At 42.5% G+C, this 27,564-nt stretch overlaps 1 protein-coding gene across 1 annotated transcript in view; it reads right to left on the bottom strand.

The window, feature by feature from the left end:
• Nucleotides 1-27,564, bottom strand: part of LOC118787344 (neuronal PAS domain-containing protein 3) — a 272,979-nt gene that overhangs the window by 42,014 nt on the left and 203,401 nt on the right. The window contains 1 exon segment of the mRNA XM_036542873.1: nt 1,713-1,887. Within this exon segment, the coding sequence (XP_036398766.1) occupies nt 1,713-1,887 (175 nt within the window).

Raw genomic sequence — 27,564 nt, 5'->3', positions numbered from 1 at the left:
GATGAAAGGATAGCTGACAGATGTCGTGAGTGAAAGGGGAGCGCAGTATAAAATGGGAGAGGGGGTGGGAGGCGATGAGAGGTGAAAACTCTGCTTTAACAGGGCCCTCTTCGTGCATTCCACTGCACGAGGAAGGGAAAAAACCCAGGAAGTCTCAGAGGTGGGAACGTGTTAGGTGCCCTTTGTCTGATACTACAGCAGATTCATAATGAGTCTCTGTGTACACAAATAAATCTCAATGTCAGGAGCACCCGCTCATTAGATTCCTCCACTCTTGCCAAGAAATTAACATTGGGAACCACTTGTGTGCCTGGCCTGTCATTCTTCCACACTGCCAGTGTGAAATATCTCCTCACGCAAAGGGAAAAAAAAAAGCCAGAAAAGGACAAAACCACAAATGTGGAACTTCAATTAATTTAAAGCCCCAATCAGCAAAGAATAAATCCTTCGCAGATCTAATTACCCAGGCTCTCGGAAGACCCGGGCCGAACAGCCAATCTTCCTCCTGTTTGAACAGCTTGATGAACTAAGGGACTGATGGATATCAAGTCATTTTGTTTAATTTATAAATGGATTTTCCCCTAATACTTAAATTATCATCAGTACAACACAATGAAAATGGGAACATTTGGAAGGCAAAGTCTATAACAGCCCTGAAAGGAATTCCAATGAGGAATGTCACCTCTTTTCATTATCTATACAATTCCTATAATTAAATTCAGCGGCTTGGTAAGCCTGTGTTACAGTACTGCCATCCCAGGTTTTTTTCACTCCTCTGAGAATTTGGAGATTTGCTGAGGACACACTTCAGGCATATCATGTCACAGGCTGCAACCCCCCGCCCCCTTTGCAGAATGGTCCAGTCACCACAGAGCACATTGCTTGGTAAAAAATAAATAAATAAATACTTGAGCAGTGGTCCAGGCTTACTGCTCTAAGGGAATGCCAACATATTCTGTAACTTGTACTACACACCAGATTTCCAGATCATTCATTGGTAATCACAGAGCATAATGCCATGTTTTAATACTACAACCCTAACAGTGGCTCATTACCATGGAGGCTTTCCCCTCTACATCACTAAAATAACTACAATGTTCATCATATTGAAACCTTCACTTCTAATGGGTGGTAGACATTCCTTATAGGGTGAACACACATAACAACAGAATAAAGCATTTTCCATAGGCCATATCAAATTGTGTTTTGCAAATTGTCTGAGGTAAATTTAAAGTAATTGGCTTTGCTTATTCTCTATGTTTCATTTCTGCTTTGCCTAGAAGCATGTGGTAAGTCTTCCCTTATTGCTTAACTCTGTCTGGTATGTCCAACCAAAGATCAATCTAATGTTGAATTTTTAAGTAGATTTCGACATTTTGTAGAGGTCTTTGGAGGGATTTCGTACTCCTTTTTGGTTACTATGTTCAAAGGTAATGGAAAAAATACACTATTGATATTTTTATGGACAAACTCAGGTATGGTTTAAACACATATAAATTAACAATAGCTACGAGATCAAACTTGAAAGTCTGAAATAATTTTTCAGACACTAGACTGACAAGCAAAAGCAATCAACGGACAGTTATACATTAACAATCTAAGCACGTAAACAGGCATCTATAAGACTTTCAGACTGCGTCTGTGCAGTTCCCAACCATTTGCTGTGAACATGTAAGTCCAGTCCCCCCTTCCCTCCCCCTGGCGACACTCACCTGGCTCTGGGGTTTCAGATTGTGAGGATGAGGAGGCCGAGCTTGCACCGTCCTCGGCAGTGCCCTGCGAGAGAAGGCCCCGGCCGGGCGGGAGTTTCATGCCCAGCTGTTCAGCCATCTCCACGTGGTCACCTGGGTGGACATAGTCAAACACGCTACTGCCCGTCAGCTCCACCTGCAGGGACAAACAGGAAATGCACCCAGATAATCAGTGTAACAACATCATCCCTGTGATCGCACTTGAGCACCACCCCAACTCTGACTTGAGGATATGACCAGGGTGCGAAATATGGAGGGTCACGGGGGGGTCTGAGACCCCTTGATTGACACCGGAGACCCCCCTGAAAGCCTCAACAGCAAAACCTTGGGGAGTCTCTGGAAAAATCTTTAAAAAATTATTTGTCATTTACAATTGTCACTAAAAATGTCTTTTAACCCTTAAAGCCTGACAGATCACGTTATGAAGACAGATCAAATTTCTGCAAAGTAATATCTTTACTAATTTCTTCACCCATTTTCACACTCCTACTTCTCGGCTGAAAAAGTCATAAAGTCCCTATCGCTTCACAACGCATATCAAAATAAACAGCAGAACTCACCCTTTCCGATTATACTAGATGATATTAGTAGAAAGCCTGCACTTTCATCTTTCATGTCATTATCAAATCTCTATATTTCATTAGATCTCTTGAAAAATCAGTAGAATGATCCAGTAAATTGAAAGTGAATAATATCATTAAAATACTGTACTGATGTACTGAGCAAGCCCAAACCTCCTGCTTCAGGCCAACTGGATTTTGCAACACAAACCTTTAAACAGTCTCATTTCCTCAGATAAAAAAAAAGGATTTGTTGTAGTTAATTGGGGATAAGAGGGAAGGACAGCGGGATAAGTAAATGATAATGCATCCCCTCGTTCGGATGCGCCCCTTCTCTTGAATATACAATCATGTTGCTTTCTCTAACAGTGTTTGGTCATGCAATGATCTGTTTGGGTCTACGGGGACACAGGGATTACATGGGAATAATCCTTTTAATGTCAAATCCCTCAAAGCAATTTAGACCTTCATAAATTACTACTCAGAGCAGAAACAATAATTAAGAAATTAATGATAATACAAGCAGCTTGTTTTTTTCTTGTATGTTAAACACAACAGCTTAACATCTGAAAATAAGGTGAATTTCACAACACCACTTATTATATTCAAATATTCCTTATTATATTCCTAAACCATGTGCCGTCTGCCGGACAGCACAATCTTCCTCACTCATATGGATGTTGAAACATTACCTAAATTATTAGAAATGATTGCATATACATATAAATGTATATCTAGAAATGTATATTCAAAACACTATAGAATGACACTGTATAGGCCAAAACTAACTCGAACAAATGGTAATACTGGCTTACTGAACAGCCCTGAATATTCTGGCAGAAACAGGCAAATATTAAAACAAATCCAAATCACTTTATGAGAGATAGAACCAACTTGTCCCATCTGGGCTAACTGAAGCACCTGGAGAGCACAGAAACAACAGGCCTTCTTTTGATCATACCTGGGCATCCATTTTAAAATTAAAACACAACATTTCTTCTCCAGCTCATTTTGGGGTAATACCCTCACATCTGTCTTTCCCTGTGGCCTTAAAGTTAGAGACAGTTAAAAAAAGATTGAGATCTTTTGTTGTCATTAAGAATTATAAATGGCTTTGATTTAATTTTTGAGCATATTACTTATTCAAAAATAAAGTTTGGGGAAAAACTTCCTTAAGCTTACAAAAATGTTCTGAGTTGCTTCTAGAGAAATTGGAATTTTAGACATTAGTCTGATTAAAAAACAAAACAAAACAAAACACACAGACACACACACACACAAACTAACACTTCAGTTGTGCAATTGTAAGTGGTTTAAAAAATAAAGGGCTCTTTAAAATCTTGTGTTCTCTTAGCTCATAGCTCAATCGTGTTAGCCCCAGCTTCCAGCCTGTGGCTCCTGTAAAACTACAGCTCAGTATGGTGCAAATGACTTCATCCTCATTGACAGGCACTGTCCAGACCCGGCTCTCCATTTATATTCTGACATTATTCCCACAACACTGTTCACACACAGTAAAATAGCATAAACAGACAACAGTACACAACAAATGTAAATAACCGCACATTTGAGACCTTTCTTAGCGTCATCCTAACACTATAGAGGCATCGCTCTATTTGCAGTCAACAGAAAGGAGAGGAGACAACACAAATAAGAGGCTATAATAATTCCTTTCAGTGCTTTCTTGAGAAGACAGACTGGCTGACTGTGTCTCATGGGCCAAGTAAAACGACAGAAAAAGCAATGGTTTTTTGCAACGGGGTGGGGGGCGGTTGGAGGGAGGGCTTGGATGAGATTTCTCTAACAACCAGATTACAGCTGGCTGAATCCACACTCAAACAAAGGTACCAAAGAATTGCCTTTATTTTTCTTCCAGAAAGCAGATCGTCTTACATCTGTGTCTTTAACCTCGAGAGCAACATCCTACCATGGATTACCAGAGAGAGAGAAGGGATGGTGATTCAAATTCATAATTGGATTAAGCTGGAATAATAAAAAAGAGGACAGAAGAAGGGTTTGAATGTGCCATTGCTGTGAATACATTACTCAAAGTGCTTTAAAAATCTATTTCAGAATGGAGATGAAACAGCAAAGCTATCTCCTTTTCACAGGCCACAAAGACAAACCTTTTGTGTCTATTATAATTCAAGAACACGACAGATGACTATTTTAACAGTCGAGCCGACTTTCTAACACAAGTGGCTCAACAATACCCCCAACCCCCCCACACCCCTACCCCCTTAATCTCCATGATACAGAGATGGGGACAATACAGCTGAAAATAATAATATGGATCCTAATATTCACTGTATGTCAGCGGACAGCAAAAAGTGGCGATGTTGTCCGTTACATGAGAGGGGTGGATTACTCTCTGTGATTGTGGAAAGGACACTCGGATTTCGGCAGTGGGTTTTGCATTGTAAATGAGCTTCCTTTCAGCAGTGCCCCTCCACCAGAGGAGCCCTCAGCAACATGCTTATTTTGTAGAAGGTCACTCAATAATAACTCCCCTATGCCCTCCCTCCTTATTAAGACTGACTGGCACATATTAATGAAAACACCTGATTCTCCAACCATAAAAAAGCAGCACGACAAGACTATTTTCATTTTAAGGGAGGAAATCCTTAATTAGCAGGGTTTTCAAAAATGTCAGCTTTCTCTATTAGCTGTTCTGGTCCATCAAAGCCATAATCCCCACTGTCAAATTTCATCACATGACGGACAGTTTGCTGCCATTTTTTTTTTTTTACCCCTCCTCCACCTCGCGATTCCTGATGAATGGGGGCTGGTGCTTCCACCGCATTGCCACTGTGTCCTGACCCAAACAGGATGTTGCCTCTCACCACCCCGTCAAACACCCCAGTCCACCTGTGCCCCGAGGGGGGGGGGGGGGGGTTGTCGCTGTGCTCAAAGGCGACAGGATCCTGGCAGGAGACCTCCTCCTCATTATACCAGAATTACTCACTAGCATCAAACAAGGCCCGTCAGAGAGCGCTTCCGCACCGCCGAGCTTAACCTGTCTGTAATCGCAGGCATCTGAGGGAACCTGGACTCCGCGCTGCCTGGCGATGCATGATCAGGATTCACTTCAAATGATGGAAAAAAACACCCCCGCTGCACAGAGCAGCTTTCCAAAAGGCAGGAAGCTACAACCTGACTGTCAAAGAAGCCTTTTATTCCTTCCGCGGCTTCTTTTTAAATCTCATTCTCTTAGCTTATCACAGCCAGTTAACAGAACATACAAAAGCCATGCTGAGAAAAAGAAACTTAACTAGTGTGCTGTTAAAGAAGCGGAGACCAGATCAAACATCAGACAGGAGACCTGTGTCTACCAAATAAGCAGAAGCCAGTTAGATTCAGTCGCATTTATTCTATTTATAGTGAAAAAGTTCAATATCAACCTGGGGAAATGAAACAAAAGACATTTAGGAAACTAAACTATATATTTTAATATTTGTTTATGAAACTGCAGACAAGTGGGGGAAAGGGAAATGGAAAAGAACTGATTTTTAAACCTCACTGATGACAGTTGAAGAATTTAAATATGAACAGATTTGAAGAGAAAAAAATCAGTTCACTCCACACTTCACCAATGTTAAAATATTGGAGCCTCTTTATAAAGCACTAATCAAATAAATTGATGTTGGCTCTAGGGTTCTGAATTAATTAATTATTGCATTTAACATTAGCTAAATGGAATATTATAAGTTTGATAGCATATAATTACAGCTATATTAATGATTCGTATTGCACTGTCTTCAATTGATAACAGTTGTTTCTGTGGGAAAAAAGGCAGCATTTTTTGACTGAATTTTCAGTCCCCCCCCCGCCAGCCCCCCACCGCCAATTGCCGTTCATGTAAGGCATGAATAACCTTCAGCAATTACACTGTTATGAATCAGTCATTAAGAGACATGCAAAAAAATTGGCCTTGTAAACTCCTTTTGGTTACCTGATGTCATTAAACTGTGTCGACCTGCACTATGTAATTAAAGACTTATTCCACCGGCAGCTGTCACAAAGGGGGGGGGGGGGGGGGGGGGATAGCACTGGTAATGACCCTGTAATGCCATGTAAATGACATTGCTGCCAATGACCTGCACTTTAAACAGCACCGGTTTTAAAATAACAACCTGGACTTCTTGGCTTGAGCCCTGACAACCAGGCAGAAGTGTGACTGGTATAAAAACCGTCTGTTTATGTGGAATATCTAATGGCAAGGGCCGCAGTGAATAACCTTGCTCTGTATTCCGGTTATCTGTTATGGCAAAAACAAATGGAATGGCATACGGTGCATAAGGATGGAAGTTGGGGGGGTGGGTCTTAAATGAAAGCAGCCACTGGTTTTAAGGAAGGCAGTAATTAAGGGCAATTTGGGCTGTCTTCTCTGCAGCAGGACCCTCGGGAGAGACCCGCTACCTGTCTGACCTTGGCAAATGGGAGTCCTTGGCTGAGGCTGTGACCCTCTGAACCCCACTCACATCCAATCTCCCTCATGGAGAACGAGAGGCTCCCGTTTCATGCAAATCACATCTCCCCTGTGAGCCGGGTATAAACTTCAGCCTAATTAAATATTTTTTAACGATGTGAGTAATTTTTGCCAAGGGGCGGATTCGGGGGAAAAATTTAATATGAGATCACAAAAGATGTTCCTAGCGTTGATTCTGTAAATTAATGACTATCTGCCTTATGATAAAAGCATGCCACCAAGAATGAGAATGAAGTCAGCAAAGCCTTTACTTCATTTGTCTAATAACCAAATGCATTCTTCTGGAGGGGGGCTGGGGGAGAAGAGGGGGAGGAAAACCTAAAAGGCTCTGGAAAGTTTCCATGCTGACACACTCTTTGGAGTAGCAATGATGAATGACTTGGACAGTGCCAAGCCAAGGGCAGTGATGGAATATTTGTCAGGCAAACGACGCAGCACTCTAATTCCACAATCCAAACAGAGACTTTCTGCATGGTGAGCCGTTTCTCTCTTTCTCTGCTGGTACCAACCCCCCCCCCCGTGGCTGTTGGTAAAGCCGTCCTCTGTGTTCCTCTTGCCTTGGCAGTGCACTATATATCACCACTCAACTATTAAGTGTAGAACGCATTCTCCAGGCCACTGGAGTGTTACACGGCTCAGATTACAGTAACCATTTACTGGGCTGTGACAGAGAGGGGCTGAGATTTAGTGAAGGAGCAGACAGTCTCTCTCTCTGAGGCGCTCTAATGCTGCATTGTGCCACTTCTCCACTCTGCCTTAATCTGCCCCCACCCCCCCCCCCCCCCCCCAACTAAAGCCTGTCACTCCTCTGAGCACTACGAGCAGTGCTGTGAGAGGATGAGGATGACTGGATGTTTGGTCCTGATATATACTCCAGGATATTAGACTGTGTGTGACTTCCAGGCATGCATCTCATTGCAATTAAACGTCGTATGCAGACTATAAAGAAGGCGGCAGTGTAGCTTTGCTAGTGTAGTGTAGGTTTGATTCCCTGCTGGGGCACTGCTGTTGTACCCTTGGGCAAGGTATTTAACCCCAAATTACCTCAGTAAATATCCAGCTGTATGAATGGATAACATTTTAACTGATGTAAGTCGCTCTGGGTAAGAGCATCTGCTAAAATGCCAGTAATAGTCCAAATAAAGATAGCCCATGAGAAAATGCAGAATTACTCTCCCCTCATTTTACCATTAAATATATCGTTCAAAATATCACTGAAAATAGTTTTGCTTAAAAAACAAATCACTGTATTATGTAATATCCTTACAAGGTATTCACTGACATGAATCATTGTCCTTACAGTGGACAAAACACAGATATACATCCAATTATGTTCTGGTAGTTGAGATCAGAAAAATGTAAAGTAAGGACATTTGAGATTAAGAAAAAGAATAGCAAGGAAAACACAGAAACCATCAGGACACATGAGGACAATAGTCTCTTAATTTCCATATTTGCAGTTTTTGGATTGAAGTGAAAACTTAATAAAGTGTTCCTAAAAATCAGCTTTGATAGAAACAATCACATGCAAGAGAAATGACAAGACAAGCTCTCAGAAAGCTCAAGTGTTTTTTTACTCATCTATTTTCATTTCATTACAAGAAGGAAAAAAAAACATAAATTCTTAAACAAGATGAGCCCACTTCAGGAAAAAACACTGGGAACTGAGAGAAAGTTGGGGGAGGGGGGACTTTAACAATTAACTTCGAAGGACAAAAAGGGTCAAATTTCTCCCTCTGCTCTTTTTCTCCCTGGCCTGATTTTTATCGAGCTCTCAAAGCCCCCTTAGATCATCCTAATCCACTGTGGCAAAGAAGCTGAATATGAGATTCAGATTGTCTCAGAAAATTCTGTGCTACCAATCAGCTTTCTGACACTGCTTTTCTCTCCAACCTTCAGAACTGGTGACAGCAAAGACCAAAAGCCAGCTCACAAAGGAGAGCATAAATGGTGTGCACCACGAGTAGGCTGCTTACCCCGCCCAGCAAAGATGCAACTTGACACTTGCAAGCAGCTTCAAGGCCAAATATTTTATCAATCACAAAAATATCCTGCCAATTTCATAATATTTTAACTATAATGTTTCTTTTGCCTCAGATGCAATTCAATAACGTCCACCTCAAAAAAGACAAAAAAATGGTTTGTGGTGATGTAGTGATTCCTTAGACTAGAGCCTGAGCAATGTGAGCTTTTTAAATCCCAGGTTGACTTCTGCATGACTAAGACAACTGGCAGGTGATACCCCTACTGATTTGTTCATGGTTAACATTCTGAGGGAAAAAGCGAATATACAAAAGGAACAAATTCAACTTAAGCAAAACTATAATAATCAGGTACCTCACAAAACAGATCAAAAATAGTCTAAGTAATAAATACTAATGAAAAAAATGTCACTAGAGAGACTCAACTAAATTTTACATTGCCATATACAAAATATGCAATTCAAATCAGAGGTCAGTTAACATGCTGAACTGAAAAAAAAAGAAATACTATTATTGGGCTTTATTAGCTATGAGAGAACTGATCCTGATAAGTCGGATGTATCCAGCTGACCTGAAAACAGGATACATTCGCCCCAACATCCGAATTGCACAAATGAACATTTTTTGTGCACAAAATATACTGTGAAATAAAATGCAACTCTAAAACATTAAATAAGTCTAACAGAAATGTTCAGTATTAAAAATGACAGAAACTACCCCTGACATTCACTTCGTATTATTGAAATTAAGAGAATTTCTAAGAACTGATGTGTTTTCCATTTGGGTGGGTGCAGGCTGTCTCCAGGCGCACTGAAAAATATAAGGAATAAAAAGCACCACTGATAGAATTTTTTATCTTAAGTATGTCATATTGCAATGCTCAATGTTTTACATATATTATATTACATTGGGTCTTAAGTTAGGAACAGTACACCACCTCTCATTTCAATAAGTTGAACTACCCAGTCAACATGGTTTGTGGCAGGAGTGGGATTGTGCAGTACAGTAGCAGTACACAAGAGCTGCTTGCTGCTCAAATGAGTAGCATGCCACAATTGCCATCACATGACCTACATAACCCCTCGTAGAGCAGCCCCTCTGACTCCAGCTGTAAGGCCCTGCTGCAGATCACTGGCTACCTTACAAATGAAAATCAGGCCTGAGGAGAAATCTGTAGAGGCAATAACCCCCTTCCCCTTCGGTCACATCCCACTGCTTTCCCATAAAGAGGAAGTGTCATGGGGTGGGAAGGTAATTTCAGATTTTTTTTTTTCCCTGAGCCATTACCATTGTGGTTTCTCATTCTGTCTAACCCCCCCAACCCCCCCACCCCCAACTGCACTCCCTAACCCAAATGAAATCACCTGCAAAACAAAAAAAAAAGAAAAAGTAATGATTAGCCCTCTGTAAGAGAGATTACACGTGCCAGCGTCAAACCTCTCTCCTCCCTTACCCGAGCTCCACCGCATTGCTCTCTGTCTCCTTATTGAAATCACTTATCTATCGGTCCTCTGTGAATCTGAATAACACTCACTGCTAGAAACGCGTGTGCCTTAAAACAAATCAATAAACTCTCATTTTCTCGTAACAGTTTCATATTAATCGGAGTGGCTGGTGCAGAATGGCGAGTGTGTTTCAGGCCAGGGGGAGTGTGGAAGAGAAAATGAAGATGCGACACAGTGGGGGGGCTGCAATGACCCCTTAATGAAACTGCAGCCACCTCCTTCCACCCCCCCAGCTCTGATGAGTTCCCATGGTGATCAAAGAAAATCAGAAATAGCCTTTTGTAGTTGTGGTCAATTTTCCCCCCGTCGACATGATATAACCAGACATGACACAATCACAGGCCATAAATCTCTGTCTTTTGCCTGCTGTGCTGAATCAATGAATTATTGAACAGAAGAAGAAGAAAAAAACACACATACATTCTCCCCCTTTACACAAAATAATTCTGTATTCTATTTTTATAATTCTCTAGTGTGGAGAATATGCTGTCGATTAGATAGTCCCCTGTGTATCGACTTGGGACTTGGGGGGGGGGGGGGGGGGTATAAAGGTAGATACTCATAGATTTATGAGACAGATTTCCCATAAGCATGTGTTGTACTGCAGACAGACAGCAGTAGTGAAAATGTTTGCAGTTTCTCATCCTGCCTGCTTTTATGTGTTTGCTGTATGTATGTGTGCCATCACAGGTGCTGCATCCTTCAGCGTGCGAACAAAGGTCGAGAGAGGCTGATACCAGCCCAGGCAGCTGGACCACAAGCAACAGCTGTTTGTCCTTTCAGCTCCAAATGCTTTAATTCAACAATTCAACAACAACTGAGAGGCACAGAGAAGCTGCTTCAAAACAGCACGCAATGGTCTGTAAATGAGTCTCTGTTTGCTCAAGCTATAATTATGGTTACACATAAGGTTTCAGGTAAAATTGTTTTTTTTCTGTGTTTTAAAAGAGCCCTTCTATAACCTTGCATAGTGGTCTCACCTTCCCTGTTTCCTCTCTTCAAATCATTACACACCTGTGTACTTTCAGTATGAAATGGCTGACTTTATTTCAAGTACAAATCATTCAGCAAGAGATAGTCTTTTGTATTACCTAAGCAATTTTAGAGTAAAAATAAAATACACTTGGTATGCAGCCTCATATTTGTCAACTTACTGCAACAAAGCTGCACTTGTCAATTTTAAAACAAAAGTTTATCCCTAGGTTTCTCCAAGTTAAACAAATGTCATGAAATTACACTACAGACCTCTGCATTTGAGTATGAGGCAACATTGACAAAACTAGTGCACATACAGTAGTCTGCCAAACAGTATACAGACAAAGCTTAAATTGTGTGTGTGCATGGTTATTCTGAGCAGCAGCCCGTTTACCCAGAATCCACTTCACCATTTACAGGTGCACTTGCTCTGATGGTTGGTTGCTGTTGGTGTCATTAGGCCAAAATCAGGCAATGCCATTTTGATTTAAAACAGTAGAGGAAAAAAACAGGAAAGGGACAGCTCTACAGCACCCAAATGTTATTGCTGCCAAGACACCACCTTAGGGACATCTCGCTGTAAACGTAGTAGCATAATGACTGCACACCAGACGACACAGGGGAGTCGGGGAACTGTTGACAAAGCAAGCACAAGATCACATGACAAAGGCAAACCAACCCGCACCTGGCCCTGTCTGCCCTTGGCAAGGCTGGACCGCCTCTCTCTCCTCCACCGGTTGCTGAGTACCACAGGGGCAAGGGCACGTGTCACTTCCTGTTGTATCACCTGGGACCTCAGCACAAGCTGGCACGGTCATGCAGCCTCTCATTTGCATATATTTACATAACTGTGAAGGACCAGTGGCTTAGAAAATCTCCTGTAAAATACAGCGGACTGCAATCACAATCTCGCTTCTAATTGCACTTGGTTGCATTGTTTATGTATCGGTATATCTATCAGTATACATGTTAATTTATTCACTCATCCGATCAATTGTCTGCTCAGCAGATGGTCTTGCCTAGAGCGATTCACAATGGTGGACACGGCGTACACTTGAATGGCCTCATAAAAGACAACCGAAAACGTAAAGCGTGCTTCCACCATGCACTTGGTAAGAGGAGAGTGTATAACTATAGACATTATTTAAGTGAACGTTCGATGCCCTTAAAGCCCATCTCAGTCAAAGCAAGAAAGTGTGCAAACAGAACAACATGTGGGTATTTGTTGTAGTGCTAGTATTTGCTGAGCAATCTAGTTTGGGATTCTGGTTGTTTCTGTTTGAACACTCAGGGGTTGGAGCTGTCCTCACAGGTGATGATGCTGTGAACCCCATAACCCATTAATCAATAAATGTAATTAGCCAGAACAGTGCTGAGATAAGTGATATCATAATCTATTTGGTTACACGCCGGGAGTTGGTATAGAGCAGCCCTGCTGATTTTTCAACACTCATTAACAAACCTTGCATGCAGAGATTTGTTAGTGCACATTTATAATCCGGCTAGCAACCGTGGCCCTTTCCTCCTGTGGCTGCCGCACTCTCTGCAGCTGCTGAGCTCAAAGCCCTGTCTTTGTTTCACTGAAGCCACGTCCTCTCAGGGAGGGACGGAACTGTGCGAACACATCTCCAGGATTTATGCACTTTAGCTCTTCTCTAACAGAAACACACCTGGTGGGGGTGCTGTAAAGACACCAACTTGCGAGGACAGAGATACTGAGACGGCATTGCAGCCGTCTGTGGGGCCCAGGTATCTCTGAGTGCCGGGAGAGTTCAAAAGCAAGCAGTGGTTTAAAAGGTTAGAGTCCACAGCCGAGAGCCGCCAGTGATGCCAAATTCCACTTCATCACACAACTCCCCTGCTATAAACCCACTGCAGACAGCAGAACGCGTGACATTTTTGGGGGGGACAGGGGGCTGGCACTGACATTAAACTGGCTGGACAGGAATCGCTGGAAACACTAATGGCAGGAAAAAGATGTGAGATGCACACTAGTGGTGTACAGCACAAGGTTCAGCCAGCGCCAGTGCATCCCCTGTTCTAATACTGACTAATGTGGAAGATTACTGTGAGGCTCTGGCACATGTCAGCACAGGAAAAGCTGAAGCTTAACAACACAAATGGTAAATATTTGATGGGATTAGAGAGTGCAAATGCAAAATATACTGCAATGCACACTTTCAGAAACAGAGAAGATATAACAGCAAGGTGTCTCAAACAGTAAACAAACAAACAAAATGATAACTAACAAACAAAATGATAACTAAGTTCCATTTGGTATAATCCATTTTGCCCTGTTGTGTAAGATCTGAAAGCTGTCTATGCACTGAACCACTTCCACCACCAGTCTCCTTGCACTTTTACAACTTCTTGATGTCCCGATGGTACAAGCAACACCATTCGTATCTGAACAGAGTGTCTGTCTGAGTCCAGCTTCAGGTGCTGCAGCACGTCCAGACAGACGGCACACAGACCCACTTTTCTATGCTTCTTTCTACAGTTTAGTGCTTTGGACTGCACTCCAATGGCATGTGCCCTATTGATTTTGCGTTTGTGTGTGTATGTGTGTGTGTGTGTGTGTGTGTGTGTGTGTGTGTGTGTGCGTGTGTGTGTGCACATGGATGTGTGTGCATGTATGTGTGTGTGTGTGCGAGAAAATGTGAGTATGTGTGTGTACGTGTGTGTGCAAGCATGCGTGTGTGAACTTGATCCCATGAAATCGACAGTGACATTCAAGGGGAGAGTGTAAGGGGTGTGGCAGTCCAGTGTTAGTCCTGGCAGTCTAATCCCTCTGCTTCGGACACATTTGGCAGCTGAGGCCACTCACAGGAAGCGAAAGGGGGGTACATTTTTATAAGTGCAGGGGGGAGGGTAAACACTAGGGATGAACCGATTTATCCGCCGTACATCGGTATCAGCTAATATTCGCCTTGTTGACTGCCATCGGCCTACTGGCAAATAAGATGACATTCACCGATGGCAGTGGTTGATGTTTATCTGTTGTGTTGCATCAATGTTGCATTGGCTAAATGTTGTGTTGGTTATTTGCGGTCGGACTCGGACAACAGGAGCCTACCCAGCTGCAGATTCAAAGAAGGTGGTGGTACTATAATTAACTTTATTCACATGGCAGCCATTTTGCTCTTACGTCACGCTCAGGATGGGAGCAGGGTAACTCTTCAGTCAGCTATGGCAAAGTGGACCAAAAGTTTGATGTTTGTCTGTATCTACCTTTTGAAGAAATAAAACAAAAATGGCCAGATGGGTCAGCAAAGATCCCTAAAAGAATTCAAAAGAGATACAGTTGCTGGTTAGTTAGCTAACTAACGTTAAGTTGCTAGCTAGCTAGCAAATGATACTTAAGATCAGAAGTCAATACCTTGGCTTGCAGTACGAATGTTAAAATTAACTACTTGTTCATAAGAGACATGATGAAGCTGTATTGGTTTGATAGCTAGCAAAGTGTGTGAAAGCCAAATTAGCTGGCTAGCTACAATACAAACAAAACAATAAATGTAACTAGCTAGTTACTATCACATTCTGCTGAAAAATACAAATATCACCTTGCAAACAGACACATAGCTAGCTAGCTACAATAAAAACAACGTAGAAAGCTAGATAGCTTTCTAGCTAATTTGGCTTTCACGCACTTTGCTCAGCTGTCATATTACTAAGAGCTAGCTAGCTATCAAACTAATAAAGCCTCATCACATCTCTTCTGACCAAATAGTTAATTTCACCACAGACACTACAAGCAACCTGTTCTGACAACTTTAGTACCGTTAGCCAGCTAGCTACCAAATTAACATTATAGTTAGCTAGCGACCTAGATAGTCTGTAGTGAGTGTTTTAGCTAGCTAGTTAGCTAAGTGCACTAGGTCTTTCTTTAAACATCGGTATGGGCATCGGCTATCGGCCAAATTGTTATTTTAAACATCGGTATTGGTATCGGCCAGAATTTTACAATTGGTGCATCCCTAATAAACACAATTCTAAAGGTGGGCATAGTGCTGAGGGTTGCTACCTTTGATTTGTGAAAAACCGGAACACTTGGACCATTTTTTTTTTTTTTGGGGGGGGATTAAACCATATTTGCAAATATACTATAAAATAAATATACTATGTTAACAGTTGTAGGACTCTCTCTTACCTATATTTGTCCTGACGCAGATGCACTCCCTGACGCAGTTGCACTCACTCTGGTCTCCTTTGTCTACTGCTGTCCCTTTCTACATTAAATACATATTTTACTTTAACGTGTAAACATACTGTCTAATTATAATCTACTATAAAATCTAATCATATGTCCAAAGGTATACTCCCTTTAGAAATGAACACATGATTAGATGTATTATAATAGATTATAAACAACTATTTAACTTCATGAATTTGGGCAACCTAACACTGACATTTCTCACCTCTTTTCCGCACTTACTTTATTGCCACAATCCGTAGATAAGTAGCTGTGTCCGTGAAGCACTCCGTGTTATACACTGCTAAGCTCCGCTATTGCTATCCTGTCTTCCTCTGGTGAAGCTTTTTTTGTCATAAAAGTTAAAATGACTAGATTTTTTGCATTTGCTTAATACAAAACTCTGGTGCTTCTTTGTTATTGCATGATTTCCAGCGCTGTTTTTCCTCCATATTTAACTGATATTTTGGCTGGACACAAAACACAGGTGGTGAAGAACACGTCTCCTTGGGTGGGCCTTACCCATTCAGAAAAGTTTTCTCTTTTCGACCAGTCTAAGTTGTAAATCGTTTTTTCTTTGACACTGGTGGCTCGTCCGATTTTGTTTTGTTGTCCTCCTTGTCCGTCCCTCCCCCCATTTCACAAAACCAACAAAATAAATAGAAAGTTAAAAAAAATAATAATAACATTACCTCTAGCTAACAACTGAACTCACGGTGGGGTCAAGTATGTGGATGCGCGCGGCAGACTGACAGCCCGGGCAGTTGCTAGGCAATAAGGTAAGCTTTCGTATTTCTGCTACCAATCAAATAAAAGTATAGACATGGCCAATCGTCACTGTGTTTTACCCATTTTTACCTGTTTACAGGCACAGGATTGGATGTATAAACATAACCAGGAAGAAAACAGAATAGCAGTAGAAGGAAACCAAATGAGGTTTTATTTGACACTATATAATTCTAAATTAGAAGTAAATTTTCATAAAAAAACCGGGACAATTCGCATCCCGGGAAAGATTATTAAATTTTTCTGGACAGTTGCTCAAAAAAAAAAGGACAATCCCAGCAAAACCGGGACAGGTGGCAAACCTAATGGTGCCAGGGGACCCTGCTGGAGGATGAAATGTAACCCACATCCGCTCTTTCACAGCGAGCTCCAGATCAATGCTGCGTCCAGGTGGGTGTGGGATGCAGAGGGGGCTTTCCATCTCTTCCCACTCTGTTTGTTAAGAGCCTTAGGCTGCCAAGGTCCTCGTTAACTCTTTAATGTGGCACAGAAGCTGTCGGGATGCCTCCAGCACCTCCTCCTCACCTGTCAATATCCCTGGCTACACCTGTCAATATCCCTGGCTACAGAGTGTCAGAGCTGAGGTGCAGCATGCACTGGGGCTGCCATGCACTGGGGCTGCAGGCCTGGTGGGGCACTCTGCCTCTGAATAACTGACATAGGATTCTGGATAATAATCACACCCCATCCTGTGAAATACCGAATCCCTTAGCCACACTGCTGCAGGCCCCTTACACTGCATGTTCTTTAGGAAAATTGAAATGATGAAAATGATCAGGGTGGAGGTGGGGGAATAAAGATGATATGAGAAACAAAAACAGAGCAAAAACAATAAGCCAAATACATACATAAAATTTACATACAAAATTTCAAATACACAATGATGTATGGGCTGAGTTGAAACTTAAAAACATGACCCCATAATATTAATAATTATAGAGTTATAATGACATATATGGAAAACAGGATTTGTGTAAAAACTGAAAGCTAATATCTGATATTTTACCTTTCAAATTATATAGACATACCATACCAAATAATTCAAGCCACAATTCAAGTGTCATTTTTATACCATATTTGTATTTTTGGATTTGAAATTTCTGTATCAATTCATAATGTAGATAATGTGAGGAAAATATTGTAAACAAAAGGATGCTAATCCTTGGATGGGAGGCGGGGAATAGCAGAGCTGAACTGTTTCTGAGCTTCAGAATTTACCTCACCACAACACGTGAATGCGTGTCAGTCTGGAAAACCTAGGCCCCGGATGCACTCTTTGATCCGACAGCTTCCGTTGGTGTGGCTGCGGCGTGGAGCTGTGGCAGAGCCATTTGGTGCCAGCTGCCCAGCACACATGCTATATCTGTTGGCACACCATTAGCCTGACCGGCCCCTGTTCCTTCAGGAAGAAGGGGGGGATGAGTCTGTCATGGTATTTGATGAATCCACTGGGGAGCACACTCCTAATCAATTAATATAAACAAGGAGCACTGATTTATCAAATGGGCTCCAAAAACGCTGTCTGAAGTGTCAGGAATCCATTCTATTGACGAGGAGAAGCGTCGGAATTACAGGAGCCTATGGAATCACCAGACCTTTTCAAAGCCATCATAAATCACAGCGGAAAACAAATGTAGCCGCATGTGATAAGATTTGTACTGACAGCTTTACTGCAGAAAGGCATGTGAGAGATGAATGGGGCATCTGTGCCTGGATCAATTACCAGTTTAAAGTTAAAAAAAAAAAATGAAGAGAAAGTTTCAGGTTGTCAGATGCTTAAAACCTACCCGCTACAAACCCCCTCTTCAGCTGAGGTGTCAGATCACAGAGTTCTTAACAATGTAGGTTTACACTGTACAGCTTTTGAGCTTTGGGATGTGGAAAGCCAAGGAAAGAGGCGGCCTCCCTGTAGCCCTGCTCCACTCCTGCATGGTCTTGCTGAATAGCTGACTGACAAGAACTGGAGGACAGCTGGATTTGGAGGCACACAGGGTATACGTGGGCTATGTGAGGAAAGCTCCGCTCCCCAGTGCATAACCACCCCCCCCCCACCCCCCCCCACACCAACCCACCCTCCTGATCCTGTCCTGGAAAGAAAATGACTCTCAAGCATGTGTGTCTTCAATGAGATTACATGCCTGTGGAATCAGGTTACCAAGATACCGACTGCAAATGTAATGAATGGAGGAGTGCCATCAGATACAGCGCACATTAACAAAGTATATTACATTTAGAACACCACGATGTCTCTCAATGCCCCCCCCCCCACACACACCTGCACAAAAGACAGGAATGGAAAAGCCAACAGCTCCTTTATTCTGCAGGAAATGAGGAGAGGGGTGCGTGGAGGCCCTATCTGGTCCTGCCAGTCGATGGGAGCGCGTTGCGCTAATCTCCCCGGCACTCTGGTGACACGCCGATGAATGTCTGTCTTCACGGAGCACAGTGCCCAAAATTGCAACGATTAGACCCTTGTCGATGTGAATCTAAGAGCAATTGGGGGCCGCTTGTTTCTGCCGCACGGAGCTGGGACAAGTTCCTCCGGACCAAGTGATGCGCCTGTCAGACTGAAGGATCCCTGACATTTCAGTCCTGCGCAGGAAGCAGAATTTACGGCTCGCCAGCAAACAGGGCTTACCAGACAGACACCAGGGGGGCTCAAATCTGTAAGACCCACAGCCCTGCAAAGACCCAGCATAACCTTGGAGCAAAGCTCACAGACAGGCTTTGTACATCCTGTCAAAACACTTGATTTTTTTTTAACCAAGTAGCAAAAACCAGAATTGAAGAAAATGTGCAATTTTTCTGAAAAAAATTACATTCTTTATATTGGTGGTTTTTGGGCTAACATGTCTATTCATTATGAAAATGATAATGTACATCAACCTATGCTCTGTGTATTTACTGTGCTACACGATATCAAAGTCACAATGGAAAACTACATGAACAGAAGATGCCACTCCTCAGCACAACAGCTCATACATTACTCATCCTTGTCTGAGGCAGTCCTTCTGGACTGCATTTAATATTCTCAACGTTCACTCACTTATTTCCCAACACATACAAGCTTTTCCCTCTGTAACCTTGCTAGAAAATATACATGAGTGCATTTGTTTTTGACTTTGTGGTTTATGCACTAATGGAGGCTGTCTCACATTGATATGGCTGGTTAGCAAACATAATAGCAGCGATAACGCAGTAAAATTCCAACACAGATTGCAGTTTATTTGCACTTCCCAATGGATAAAACCCTAGGATGCAACCATCAAGCAGCTGTGAACTGTTGTCTATTCACCTTTACTTTCTGTGCACCAACAGTACGCTCCTGTATGTATTATTACTCTGAGACCAGACAAATGTGTATGCATACGTATTACACACACACACACACACACACACACACACACTTTTGCACTTTATATTAATTGTAACTTCAGAATGCTTGCTGTAGAGTGCATGTACATGTTCTGTTATTATTTTGGTGTATGTGTGTTTGTGGTGAGTTTGCTGCAGGATCATTGCTTGTTTTGGTGTCTTTGTTGTGTCTGTGCCCTGTTTGCTGTGTCTGTGTAGTGGGCAAGGTGCGTCTATGTTCTCTGGCCAGCTGTCAAGCTGGTCTCTGCTGTGTGCCCATGGAGCTCGGCTTGTTTTGTATTCTGACTACTGAGTCATTTGCCTCTAGGCTTTTACTTTCCCAGAAGCCTAAATACATGTCAGAAGCCCAATCTCTTTTCAAGTGTAATACCCTGATATTACCCTCAAAGGGAAGCTAAACTTTCCCAGCACAATGAATAATCCAGCTTTCATTACAAAGACAGTCAGAAATTTCACACAGTTGGCCAGGTAAAGGGAAGAGCCACAGCTTGCAGGCAACAGTTTGTGCCCATACACATGCCTATGCATTCTAAAAGGAATTTTTGACATCCTACCTCCCTTTCCTTCCCAGCAATCATCAGTGCACTTTGACTTTACTTTTTAATTTAATTATTTTTTATTCACAAGTCTTTGTGACTCCTCAATCAGTATACCCAACAAAGCAGTTTTAATTAATCTAAAGACAGGTCAGTTGCTCTACTGGCTATTTGACTTTGATAACTGGCCTGGTGGCAGCAGAGGTCTTCCTATAGACAGTGGTCCACACAACCAACATAGCCCATTTGCCTTTAGTGTCTCCAATCACATGCAGCCACACCTCACAGCCCAAAACCACACAGGATCAGTCCTGTTAGGGTGGGGGGCATAAACACCTCCAAAAGCAATTGTGCACTCACCTTGTTAGACAGTGTAATCTGACTCTTCATTTAAAAAGATGCACTTGAAAAGGCAGAGCATATTGAGACTACTTAAGGTCATTACTTCCATAGTGCTGAAATGGTGAAAATTCAGTCACAGGGACTGGGGGAGGTGGGGGGGAGATGTCACCACATCCAGTGAGGTTATAATGACAGTCCTGTGTGTTGAAGGTTGGGGGTCTGGAGGGGTTTAAGGTGGGAGGGGGCAGGCACAACCGATCATATTGTGCTAGAATAATGGCCTACATGTCCATGAGAAACAGAGTGTGTGTTGAGCTCACAGGAGCCAGCAGAGCAGAGGCAGCCCAGGAGTCCTCCAGTGCACCAAAATCCTCAGCCCTACCTGTGCGCACCCCGTTTCCTCCATGGCCCTGACGCTTCACTACTGACAGATAAGCCATTGCGCAAGCTGCCCGCCCAACAATGCGGGGGAGATAAAAGGCACAATGCCACTTTCCCCTTTAATTTTTTATTATATAGTGGCACCAGTAACAATCTGCCAATTCCTCACCAAAAGGATTTAATTTATTTGAGCTCTTAATGGTGGCACCGAATCCTCCAGGTATGTGACGGGGATCTCATTTATCAAGTGTGCGGCACTCTTTCAGGTGGGGACGCTGCTGGCGATTCCCTGCAACTTTTGACAGGTTCCTGTGGGAGCCGGAGGGGACAGGGGAGGTGCTGGGAGGAGGGAATGTGATTAATGCTACTGAAGATAATATTATTGGCACAGCTGGCTACGTCTGACAAGAAATTCCTCACTCTCTCCGCCACGGCTGTGTAATTTCCTTCCCGACGTCTCGCTTCCATTTTTTGGGTGACAGAAGATTTGCACAGGACAAACTAGCTTGTCACCAAAGGACAAGCCAGCCAGCTGTTGAGGTACTGGGGAACATGACAGATCGCTATGTTTTACCTCCGATTAATTCACTTATTAGAGGTAGACCCAAATCACCTGTCACTGTCAAATCAGTTGTCACACATTGGAAAATATGTCAAGTCTCTCACTCTCCAGCACCCCTCCCCCCATAATACCTTGTACAGCTCATCTCTTTCACCTGCTGTCAATACAATAAATGCAAACAGCACATATGGGACGGGAGCCTGGGTAAAGCCTAACAGAGGAGCCATGCACAGGAGAAATGGTGGTTTAAAGTGCTCCTGGGGGTCAGATCCTCAGACAATGGAGGAGACCTCGGCAAAGAACAGCCTGCTTTAGATGGGCTGACAACTAGCATGACATCAGCAACAACACTCTAGTTGACACTAAAAGGAGGACCTCACCTCCTAAATTACACTTACATAAATAAACACCAGCACTGTTGTTTAGTAGGGCATAAAATTGATTCTTTTTTGCACTGCCCCCCACCCCCTGCTGCCCCAAATCAGTCTCTGTAGGAATGGAAATATGTGCTATAAAACACAACAGTTCCCGTGTTCAGAGAGAGACGATCGAGAGGCAGGCAGAGGGTGAGGGAGGCAAATTTGCTAGCTGGAGCCATGGAGGCATGAAAAACATTCCTAATGCTGGAATGCTGTCATCATGTAGGTAGACCCTGTCCTGATCTGGGACTGTGGTGAGCAGGGGAAAAGCAACAGAATCCTGTTCTGAGATCTGGTGCATCGAAGGCTGCAGAGCAGTAAATTGAATTAAAGAGTACATGGCTTTGGGGGGTGATAATTATGCTCAATAAAGACCTCCAGTAGTTCTTTGTGGGTAAAACGGTTAATTGAGCAGTTGTGAATCTGGGCTGCTGATCCAGGTTCAGCTGGAAGGCACGCCCCAAAAAACTATCTTTAACCATTAATATATAAGAGACTGTCTTTCATGGGTAAACTGGGATGGTACATTGCTGTGAAGTATCCAATTCAAAGACTGAAGTCTATGACATCTTTTAGTCAAACACAAAACACTAAAAACAAAGTGTAGTGAACTGCCACTGTTTCAGTTTGCAATGATGGACCTAAATAAAAAGCCACTGATTTGCTGCGCTGGAGCTGTATTTACTCACTGAAGTGATAATTTACATCACTTATTGTAGGTTGAAATTTTGTCTCTAGGATTTCATACTCTTGAACAGATATTCAAACATTTTATGAGCATATGTTAAAAAAAGCAACATAATTACTATGTGTATCGTTGCAGAGTTGACTGCTCCGGAAACTAAAAAAAACAAACAAAAAAAAAAAACAAACCCTGACATCTGTTAAGTCATGTGTACATTTACAATTCAATGCACAAAGTGTTTATGAAGATATGGCTGCATGTTTTCAAATCTAGTATCATTTAAGTATTCATTTATAACAAAAGTGGGAAAGGCAACATCTATACCATACCATACAGATTTATTGATTGAGGGGTATGTATATATGTGTGCATAGTGGGGGTCCTCCTTAATTTTGGCCCCTCTACTGGACAGGTCATCCAAACCATGCTGTTCTCGCAAATACTACCCACTCCCCTCGTCATAGCAAATCAGCTTCTATCTGTTGTCACAGACCTGTCACACCTTGTGCACTGGCAGAGGAAAAACAAGCAAAAAAAAAACACAGCTCCCTTCAGCTTCAAAAGAAGCAGCCACAGTGCCCCCCCCCCCCCTCCCCCCCCCCTCTCTCTCCTCTCCCCAAGTACATTGTAATACAAATCTTTATTTGGTCTTGAGATGTTGACAGGTCAATTGAACAGAATGAGTCTAGTTTATGATGCAGTTGTCAGAAGCGGTTAAGCTGGGAGTCTGTTTATCAGGCTCCCCGAGATATTCCAACAGTTTTTCTTGCAAACCGAAGCACCTCGAGGTTAATTACTTCACCAATTTGAGTAAATGGCATGCCATATTCCCATCTGTCTCCATTAGTTCCCCACTATTTCTCAATTTACGATGACTAGGGTCAAGGCGGCGGGTGCAAAAGGGAAGTAATAAAGCATGAGATTTTATGTTTACACAAATGTGGAAGCCATGGCATAAATAACAGAAATGTATCGTCCAAATGCTGAGAGCATTCATAATAACGTTTGCCTTAGAAGGCGGTTTTAAGCATTCTACGTGGCTCACGGACACTTCATTCACACAAAAACCCAATAAGGCTATGAGCTCTAATAACCACACGCATGATCTCCCTTCTCTCAGCAGCTGAAATTTACATGAGTCTGCCCCTGCCACCTTTGCAGATAGAGCTCCAACTCTCCGCCTGTACAAAACCAGCCCTTGTGAAGGAAGGACACAAATTTGCACTCTGTCTCCCTGGCTGTCTGTAAAATTCACACAAAGCTGGACAGCACCAGGAATGTGGACATAACATTGGATATCCATTAATGACATACATTCACATTCACCTGGTGGTCCACGTTTCCAACAGTGTAGGAAATGCTTCATGTAAACAAAGTGGAAACATGATAACGCACAACATGGCTCAGAACATGTCCCCTTCCTGTTCAGCAGAGTCTATGGGGGGGGGGGGGGGGGGTGTATGTTAGGGCAATTAATTTAATAGCAGGGCAAGTCCAGCCTCCAGTTCCACCCCTCTCGGATTATTAGTCTAGCTATGACTGACTGAGCCTCGTCCCTCAGGATCCATACATTCTGCGGTTAAAGATGACCTTGCCAAGTACACGAAACTGCTAACTTTATGTTCCCCGACTCGGCTATCTCCTGACACTTCAAAACAGGGGAGAGAAAAAAAAGGGTATTTTATTTGCTCTGAAAATAATATCTTCAGAAAAGAAAAGAAAAAATCCTCATCCCACCCTCCTACCCTCCCACCTCACTTCTATCTCCAATTCACGTCGTCCCAGATTTTTAGAGGTTATTTCAGTCCTACTTACCTTCCACATCTTCTCCAAGTTGGCTCTCACTCTAATCTCCTAAGGATGTGTGGGAATGGGGAATGTTGAAGGCTTGATGACGATGCCATGTGTAAACAACAAAGGTGCTGTCATTGAATCAAGGTGCTTTTAAAACAGCATGTGAAGTCTGCTGAAGTGGGACCCAACTTGATTTTTTTTCCAGGAGGATTTTGTCTTTGCCCTTTTGCAGTGAGCCACTCTAACTTTTACACTAACAACACTTCAAAGTTCGAAAGCACACTAGAAATCCTTTTACATTCATCTTAGAAATAGCAGCTTTGTTAATATATTTTGTGGGGGATTTCAAATGACATTCTAATCCTCTACTAGCAGGATAGGGGCACTAATTATGGAAATAAAAAAGACAAAAAAAGAGTTTTACATTACAGATGTGAGGATGGATCTTTTCAATCTTTTACTTCATCGTCTACTTTGTCTAAATATTTTACAACACGTCACAGTTATCCTGAAATAAGACGCCGCTGCCTGAACAAAAGCATGCGAGAACAATTTAATTTACCAGTTCAGATTACGTAAATCTTATGTGAATAATTTGGATAAGGTTTAGCAACCAATTTGTGCACTGTTTGTTCAAAACCTTCACAATCTAAAAATATGCGACTGAAACTAAGTCAGTTTCTGATATGATTATTTGTTTTCAATTTAAGATCTCCCAGATTGCTTTGTGAAAAGAGCAAGTTCATTATTTATGTCGACAACCTTCTGCCATCTCTGCTACAGAGCAGACACACCATTAGTCTCTACTGACAACACATTCTGTGACAGACCAGAAAGCAATGAATTGTGGGGGAGATAAGAAAATAAATTCCTCCTTAATTTCTCTGCCTGCTTTTGTGTAAACCCATATTTTTCCACTCCAGTGCACTCCCTATATATGGGTGTAATGCTGTCTTGCTAGTTCCCATGAAAGATTACCCTGAAAAACTCGCAGAAGAATAACTGCTGAATTATCATCAATGGGACTGACATATTCAGTGTCTATTAAGATCACATACAGATCTTTCCAGAATTTTGGACGCCAAAAGAGGGTACTTTAAAAGCATACACAACTGGAGCTCTTGTAGAATGGTACACCCACTGCCACCCCAAGCCAACTCACCCCATGAAAACATCCCCATCTTTCAGTCATTGTAGTGCTCCCCGTGACAGACCTGTTTTACGCAGGGCACTGCATATCTTCACTGAGTCTAATGAAAAGCTTCAGCCTCTAGCATCCCTGCCTGCAGGTGGGGGGTCAGTTTCTAGGCATATAGGATACAGATCAGACTGCTCCACTGCGCATGTAGGCACATATAATAAAGCATATCAAATTTTTGACCAAAGCTCTCCTTCAATCTGCAACCAGGGGACTCCAGAGTTCATGTTTTAGGATTAAAAATCAGACAGTTGTACATAATGGACTGTTTGCATTCAGGGGCAGGAATGCAATTACTTAGTAACTCATTAAGGCAGCAATATTTGTTAATGCACTATTAAACATGCTCTAAAGAACTGCCGATTTATGTTAATCTCAATACAGCTGTTTCCTTTGCTGGGTAAATACATTTGTCCAGGGTAAAATGGGTTTTTGGGGAGGGGGAAAAAGTCCAGATCATGAATTTTGTATGAAAAATGGGGTTTAAAAGACTTATGCTTGTTATGCAAACACTGAGGTAGGGTGGGGGGGTAGGAAAGGGGTTAAGGGCAGGTCTTCCTTTTTTTGTTTTTTGCTTCTTTCACAAACAGAGCGTAATGCTGGAGCAGAGCCTCTCGGCTGGGTTATACACGGCACCGTCTCCCCCGGCCTCCCGTGGGCCTGACTGATGGGACTGATTAGCGGGTTTAGCATGGTCTGGCACACCGAGCTCGGCCCGTTCGTTCCGCTGAGGACTTTATTGCCCATCTGCCAACGGCCCCCACTGTGAAATAATTCATTCCGTTTCCCCTAAATAAGGGTCTCTCCGGGCAGGGCGGGGGAGTCTGCAAGCTGGGAAAACACAGACAGAAATAGTAATCACCCCACCCCCCAACCCCTCAGCTCATCTACACATGCACATATGGGGGCATGGAAAACACTTTATATTAAATAAAGCAGCCTTTTGTGTATTCATCTTGGTGTTATTTAGTTCATCTTACATTACCATAAAGGTAGATTTGCCAGACAGAGGGACGCTACAGTTTTGATGGAGTAGTGTGGCGAGTGATAAGGAAACAAGGGTTGTAACCACTACATAGCAGGTTTGATTCTTAGGACCGGTATTGCTGTACCTGTGACCTTTATCCTGAAATGTTTCAGTAAATATGAGGCTGAGTAAATGGCTAATATGTTATATAATGTGAGTGGCCCTGGATGAGCGCATCTGCTTTGCTAATATATGAATAAACAATGATCAATAACAATAATCAGACAGAGGTGTTTTTCCTTCATTTACCCCTTCATCCATTCATGTGACAACTGACCCTATGGCTGCAGAAAAGGGAAGTCTTACTTGGAGGGATCCAGGAGGAGTGAGACGTGAGACATCAATAAAAGGAACTGCTCTGGCCTCTGTTAGAGAGCAGCCATCCTCCCTCTCTATCTGAGCCAGGACTCTGAGACAGGGAAGACTTAAAGTGCGCCCAGCCACACAGAGCGAGGGGAGTGTATTAATGAATTTTTTAAAAAGCAATAATGCTTAAAAAGGGATCTGCGCCGAGCTTTAGTGAGGCTGCAAGGGGCCTGTGCCACTTAATGAATGAATCAGTGTACATGTCTTAATTAGCAAATAATTAATGGTGGTGTCAAAGCAAATCACTGGGTTCCAAAGCTGCACATGTTATTAACTCTTACAAAACAGTGAAGTGCTGCTAAAAGAGAGGGGAGAGAAAAGACAGAGTAATTTCCTCTCACAATTAATGTTGTTCTACAATGGCTCTCTGAACCAGCTGCATGGCTTTTTTAACCATGCAATGATGCATTAAAGATCTGGAGTGCGAGGGACAGCCTGACCACCAGGCAGGACAACCTGTTTTCCAGCTGTTTGGATACAAGACAGCACACTAAGCGAGTAGCACCCCTCACCACTCCAGAGTGAAATCTGTATACTTCATCAAAATCACAGTAAGGCACAGCTACACACTACAGAGCTCATTCAGAATAAATTAAGTAAATAAATAAATCACTAAATAAACAAATAAATGGTCAAACA

The sequence above is a fragment of the Megalops cyprinoides genome, chromosome 12, assembly GCF_013368585.1.
Source record: "Megalops cyprinoides isolate fMegCyp1 chromosome 12, fMegCyp1.pri, whole genome shotgun sequence".
In the NCBI taxonomy this organism is placed as follows: Eukaryota; Metazoa; Chordata; class Actinopteri; order Elopiformes; family Megalopidae; genus Megalops; species Megalops cyprinoides.
Note: the sequence above shows the minus strand (reverse complement) of the source record. Positions and strands in the feature narration are given on the sequence as shown.